The 6,629-nt window shown below is 34.1% G+C and overlaps 1 protein-coding gene across 11 annotated transcripts in view; it reads left to right on the top strand.

Annotated features, from left to right (window-relative positions):
• Positions 1-6,629, top strand: part of KNTC1 (kinetochore associated 1) — a 45,759-nt gene that overhangs the window by 2,600 nt on the left and 36,530 nt on the right. For all 11 annotated transcript variants that reach the window (XM_035890444.1, XM_035890442.1, XM_035890439.1 and 8 more), the window contains 11 exons: positions 561-638; positions 1,176-1,210; positions 1,389-1,499; positions 2,385-2,478; positions 2,827-2,879; positions 3,152-3,264; positions 3,967-4,021; positions 4,726-4,824; positions 5,924-5,967; positions 6,080-6,145; positions 6,244-6,319. In XM_035890444.1, the coding sequence (XP_035746337.1) occupies positions 561-638; positions 1,176-1,210; positions 1,389-1,499; positions 2,385-2,478; positions 2,827-2,879; positions 3,152-3,264; positions 3,967-4,021; positions 4,726-4,824; positions 5,924-5,967; positions 6,080-6,145; positions 6,244-6,319 (824 nt within the window). The remainder of the gene's footprint in view (positions 1-560; positions 639-1,175; positions 1,211-1,388; positions 1,500-2,384; positions 2,479-2,826; positions 2,880-3,151; positions 3,265-3,966; positions 4,022-4,725; positions 4,825-5,923; positions 5,968-6,079; positions 6,146-6,243; positions 6,320-6,629) is intronic.

Below are 6,629 nucleotides of genomic sequence, written 5' to 3'. Positions count from 1 at the left end.
GAAAGAGACTACAAAAAAAACAATCAGATACAGGTTTACTTTGAACTGTATACATTAAATGCACTTTTCGTAATGCATTCCTGTAAAGATATTTACCTCATTAATTATTTTACAAATGTCATAGAAAACAACAAACATTCAGAACTCAATACCTCTTTCTTTTGAGACTGTGCTAAACATATAAAAAAGCTCAAAAAGGAAGGATTCCTTCTCTCTCCTTCTATCAGACTTCAGATTTTACTAGTTCCTGTTTTTCTATAAGCTCCCAGTCTTGTTCCGTCACACTAGAATGTGTTTAAATGTAGTTCTGTCATGGAAACAGAATTTGCAGTCTGATGGATGCATAAAAAAAAATCATAATTTCAAACGAAACTCTAAGATGTACAAAATTATTCTACTCTTTGTTGAAGGTGACAAAATTTTTGTTTAAAAATAGCCTAATCTATTGGTCAGATTATTTTTTTGTCAGTCACTTCACTGTCCTATGCGTAAGCCAGTAGTTTCTTTGTGGTTATTGAATACTTAAGTTTGAAATATTTGTATCTGGGGGTTTTTTTTAGGTGTTTATCATATGTTCATTCTCACAAACAGTGGATTCTTCTGCATTATGTGCCTCCCACTCGCTAAAACGCAGGAAGGTAGGATGATCTACAAACCACTTGGGATTTTCATTTGAACGGGAAGAGCTGTATTAAAAAAGCTTTTCCATGCATCTTTCTAATGGGTATAAGATATTGAGTTGGGATTTTCTATGTAATCGTAGTTTGTTTTTAAAAGGAAACTGATACACAACTAGTTCTCTAATAAAATTATTTTTGTATTCTTCCAATAATTCCTTTAGCTTATGTTTCTCTGAGTCACTGTTTTAGAGAGAGAGTACTGAATACTATGGAAGCAGGATTTTAAGCTATAATCAGTCTTAACTGTACTGAAGAATATTGGGAATAATTTAAATTTTTAATGCAGTGTAAGTATAGTTATTAGTTAATTTTCTGTAACTCAGTACCGTGATCAATAGAAATAGACCCTGTCAAAGATCCTGGCTAAAGTGTTTTTCAGCATAGTCAGGTTAGGATTAAACTGTCCTATATGATGTTTAGTGGCTTTTGTCAATTCTGAAAAAGTTTATTTAAATTTATTTAAATTTATTTAAATTTATTTTTTTTTTAATGTAGCAATTGACAAGATGGATATGATTACGGCAAAGAAAGTAAGAAAGAAATACCTGCTAACTTGTAACATATGTGTGAAGTGCAAACTTTGTTACAAAACTTTGCTCCCTACATTTCATTGAGATGTGAGCAGCTCAAGGTTTTATCCACTGATTGTATAACCAACTTTTTTTCTTCCCCTTTTGGTTGCTTTCCCTTCATCTTCCACCTCACAAGTTACAAGGACAGATAAAGACCGCTTTCATTTCCACAGAAGAGTATCACAGCCTCGGCTGTCAGAATTTCGTGATAAGTAACTCCACGAACAAAATCCATTTGATAATTGGGGTAAGTATTAAGAATAAGTTCATAAGAATTCTTACATGATCAGTGATGACATTTTTTGATCTGCAACAAAATATTTCTCTAGCTGGTTGAAAAAGAAGCTAATAAATTTTGTGTACTAAGATGCTTTGTCTTTCATTTCCTTCACTGTAAACTTAAAGGTTAGCAGTTGTGCAGTCCGTCTGTAGTTTTTCTCATAAGGAAATAATTGTTGTCATTTCAGAACTTGCTGTGTTATGATGGATGGGGGAAAAAATATTTTCACCCTGGTTGCATGTAAATCACTGTGGTTCCTAGCCTGTTCAGGCTAGTCTATTTACAGTCTCACCCTTGAGCTCAGAGACAAAGCTAAAGTTGGCAAGAGTCTTCCAATCAGATTCACATTCAACAAAGGCTTGCCAAAGTAACAATTAAGGTCCCAATTGAACAGAGCCCTTAAACATGAATTAAGTACGGGAACTAATAAAAAAATACAGATATGTTTTGAAATGTTGTTTTGGACTAGAAACAAGTGTTCTGGGTTCATCGACTGCAGCCTGTTGAATTCAGTACAATTTTTCTCAGTAGGTTCAGTGTACGTTTCATTCAGGTTTTGTGTTCTATGAGAATAGAAAGTGGATGTTTTGAAATATGGCATGTTTTTAGAAGACCCAAAAATGTTTGGGGATGCTGACTGTAACAATTACTGTAGTAAAGGCCAGTCTTGACAGGAAAAAGGAATAAGACTAAATTAAAAATAAATAAATAAATGTATTTTTCTGAACATCAACATTCACCGGGAATAAAGTTTAAGTCAGTTTTGCAGCTTTCCAACTTAAAGATCAATTGTAGGAGCATACCTGCCGATGGCCAAATTTCTAATGCATTTTACTGTGCCTTTACTAATAGGGTAAAGGCGATTATGTACTCTCCAAATGGGAGGTAGACCCTACCGATAACCTGGTGTCTGTTCGAAGTTTTGCTGATTCAAGTCTGATCAAAGGTAAGGGAGAGTTCTTTTTTTTCTTTTTATAGACAAGTGTAGAATTCATGTTTAATTGCAGAAAATACTAAGACATTTTCACTTATTTCATTGGTTTTAGTAAATATATATATATACACCAAATGGAATGCAAAGGTACAGCTAAAATGTATGTTTCAAAATTGTTGAGTTTAACTTAGATGTGTAAATCACAATTCTTTTAAGCTAAACTTTTCACAGTCCTAGGAAGTTCCATGAGGTTAAACATCTGTAGGTTTCCAATGCTTAGTTGTACATTTTATACGTTTTTGCTTCAAATACCTTTCTGAAGAAAAATAGTAAACGTATGTGACTATGGATATTTTTTAGATGCAGCAAGACTTCAAGTTCTTGACAATCTGCTGTTTGTTTTAGATACAGAGGTATGTGTAAAGATTTGGTTTAGACTTTGTTTTACAATGTTTTTGAACCAGCTTTTAAAAATATGTTTTAAAGTAATAGCTTTAAAATATTTTTCTAGAAAACAGATGCTTATATTTACAGAAGATCCTGATCTTACTGTTTTTTTTTTTATTCTACTCCTAGTCATTATTTAAGCTATGGAATGTGTTAATATTCTGCTCAAAAATACAAAAAAGTGTCCTCTATGAAGAAAAGATGAAATCCATATCTAATTTTTTTTTTCTAACTCTAGAATATCTTGAGCATTTGGGATGTTTATTCTCTTACTTTAATTTGGGATTGGCCTTTAATACGTATTGAAGAATTTCTTCTAAGTACAGAGTCAGATTCTTCTCCAGTCATATGGTAAGTAAAGCATTAGAGCACCAGTTCTGAAAAGTTGCCTATCGTTATAGGAAATGTGCCACAAACACTTGATTTTCTATGGTACTGAATTTTTAGAAATCTTTGTTGAAATCTTTCTAGTCCGTAGGACAAAATAATTGGACTGTAGTATCCTTAGTTCTATGTTGTCGAAGAGAAAACCTTGTCACTTTCTGCTTTTTCATGGTTTATCTGTTACTGCTTAGGAATCTTGCATGTAACCTGTATCATTTAGGAAATGCTTGTCTAAAAGCAGGTGTATAATGTGGCTTACAAGTCGGATGCTATAAAAAAAGCTAGTCTGTCTTTCAGATAAATAAATAGTAAGATCTTCATTCTGCAGGTGGAGAAGCCAAAATCTAGAGGTGTGTGTATTGATTAAAATACAATAGGAATGAATGGCAATTAAGATTAGAAGACAAGGCTCTTGGCTCTTTCCATTGCTCTGTGCCAGTTTAAAAAATATAAGAATCAGATCCATTTGAAAAGCTTAAAATTGTCAGAAGTTAAATGTATGTCCTCTACATGCTACAACACTGTTATTTTTGGGTGCACCATAGGGTTTTAAAATGTACCAGTTTCCATGGAAAACTAAATTTTCTAAAACTCAGAAGCAAGAATATTTCACAGTTTTAACATAAGATTTATACAGTATATTTTGCTTTCTTTTTTCTCGTTCTGCAGGCAAGGGCTTGCCAATGTTAAACTCATAGTCATGACAGTACCGGATAACAAACAGGTATGATCTGTTTTCTGTTCCTCAAATGTTATGCAGTCACTCACAGAAAAAAGAGGAGCTGGGGAAAAAAGAAAAGAAAAGGAGGTGGCTAAGTATTTGGAGCAGGCGGAATTCTCAGGAGCTCAAAAGTCAAAACTGAAATGTGACCATCTATGTATTAGGACATAGCGAAAGAGGGACTACTGCAATGTCTTAAGGCGGGGACCAGGGCAAGCTGCCCTACTGTTTGGGTTTGTTATGGATTGTTTGGGGTTGGTTTGTTTGTTCTTTTTAAATGGTAGGCACACAGGGGAGAGCAGCAGAATTTACTATTGTCTTGCACACCTTCACAGATTTCTTTACAGCAGTCTCTGCTCCACCTACAGTCAGTATCTACCTCCAGGTACAGTCAGTGGAGTTAACTGAAATAGAATGCCAGGAAGAACATTATACAATTTTCTTAAATGAAACCTGTCTATATATAATAGGCCTATACATAAAGGCAACATCTAAAACTTCATTAAATTTTCTCAAGTTGTAGAGATCTGCTTTTTCATAAAAACTTATAAAAATAGCATCCTCCATCTAACTCCATAAGAATCCAGAAATGATTCTGCAAACATCACTCTGTCACCAGTGTATGAGGAAAAAAAAATTCTGACTTGATTGATTGTTTGTTTTCCTTTTTGTTGTTGTTGGTTTTTTTGTTTTGTTTTTTTTTATAGATCAGAAGTCTAATGGTTTTTGCTTTGCCCACTATGCAACTGCTGTATTCTTTGGAAGTATCTATTGTTTCTTCACTTGTTCAAAGTGGGATTGGCACGGTATGTTGAGATTTTGTTGTTCTTTGAATAAATATAGTTGTCTTAATAGATCTAATTATTAAAGAAGGTACTGTGTTATTCTTGTTAGATTAGAACCAATTTGTGCTAGAAACTGCAGGAACTGTACAAAGAAAGATGAAATGATGTCCCCAAAGGATGGAGAAAAAGATACAATATATAGCCAACTGAACAGTTTCATTCTAGGCCCAGGTCTATTGTAATGTTTAATGCTACTGCCAGTTGTTCTTGCTGCTGTTAACAGCTAAAAGCTGTATGAAGTTTTAAGTTCTCTTAGCATACAAAGTATTTTTGTATTTATTTGGGATTTAAGTTCACATGAGCAAACTACTTCTTTTACTGTTTAAACAGCTTCCTTATAAACACTAACAAAATAAGGATTTTAACAAAAAGGATGGCGAGAACTTTAGAAATTAGGAATGTTGTAAAGACTGGTGAAGTGGAGTGGGTATATGAGAGGATACCAAGTCAGAAGCCTGAGCACTGGCTTTTCACTGGAATTGCAAAAGTGAATGTAGTAAGCTCTGGATCTGATATGCAATAAAATACAAAGCTGATGGAATTGCTTACCTTGTATGACTCACTTGGCAAAAAAGATTATATATGCAGCTATATAGTGGAGAAAATAATGGCTGATGTATCCCTTTTCTTTGCTCTGAGATGGTAAAGTCAAGGTGGGAAATGCCAAGGCATATATTGCCTTTGTGGAGTGTAGCACAGACATCAGATTCTGAACGATGTGAAGATGCATACAGTGCGACCTGCTTATGGCTTGGACAAAATGAAAGAGAGTAATTTTGAGAAGATGATTTGCTCGTGTGGAGGGTGTACTGATGGTAACTGAACTGGGATAGCAGTCGTTTCAGTCTGAAATGTCCAGTTAAGGCCCTCGGAAATTTTAGATGGTGGAAATTATCCAGGAAATAACATGATAAGCATTTGAAAAAAATCAACAAACTTATCTGAGAGAAAAGCAGCAGTTTGTTTCTAGATTAAGAAACAGTTAATGCATTATAGTTGTGCTTTTTTATGACTGATTTTTCCCTTACCACATAATGATTTCTGTTATTGCATGCTGCAGGATACAATATACTTCTTGGAAGGAATTCATGAAAAACATCAGATGTAAGATAATATTTTGTTTCTTGGTAGATCATTATTATATAAAAATGGCAGATTACTTCTATATAGTAGTTGTTTCACGGCTGAGAAACTCATAGTTCCCTCTCATCCTCAGACCCTCTGAAGGCCCAGTTTCTATTGTCGTGATGAGAAGTTTAACTGAAGCCTTGCCAGAAAATAGGTACTAGTTTCTGTGAAACACTATTTTATTATTTTACTTTTTTATCTGTGATTTGGCACTTCTATTGAAGTAGTATACTTACTTTATTTCACCCCTAGATTAAGTCGCTTACTTCACAAGCACAAATTCACTGAGGCAGAGAATTTTGCTATTCAGTTTGGACTAGATGTTGAGGTAAGTTGTCCGTTCTTGCTAAATACATTTGGAGATTAATTACTGTAACTGAACTTATAAATAAGGTTCTTGCCCTACAGTCCAACAGAAGATATTAAAAATACTACAAATGTAGTGGAATGTTACCTTACAAAGCAACTCGCTATACTTGAAAGCTGATTCAAAGTAGGACGACTACACAGTGAACTGTTTTTATTTACAATAACTAACAAACCTCGCAATGAGAAGTGCTGCAGAAGTACATCTGTTGATCAAAATAAGCACTGCTGGATCAGGAGAATGTACAGTTGTCCCTTTAAGTAGCAGGAAA

Source organism: Egretta garzetta, unplaced genomic scaffold (genome assembly GCF_000687185.1).
Source record: "Egretta garzetta isolate BGI_Z169 unplaced genomic scaffold, ASM68718v1 scaffold343, whole genome shotgun sequence".
In the NCBI taxonomy this organism is placed as follows: Eukaryota; Metazoa; Chordata; class Aves; order Pelecaniformes; family Ardeidae; genus Egretta; species Egretta garzetta.
Note: the sequence above shows the minus strand (reverse complement) of the source record. Positions and strands in the feature narration are given on the sequence as shown.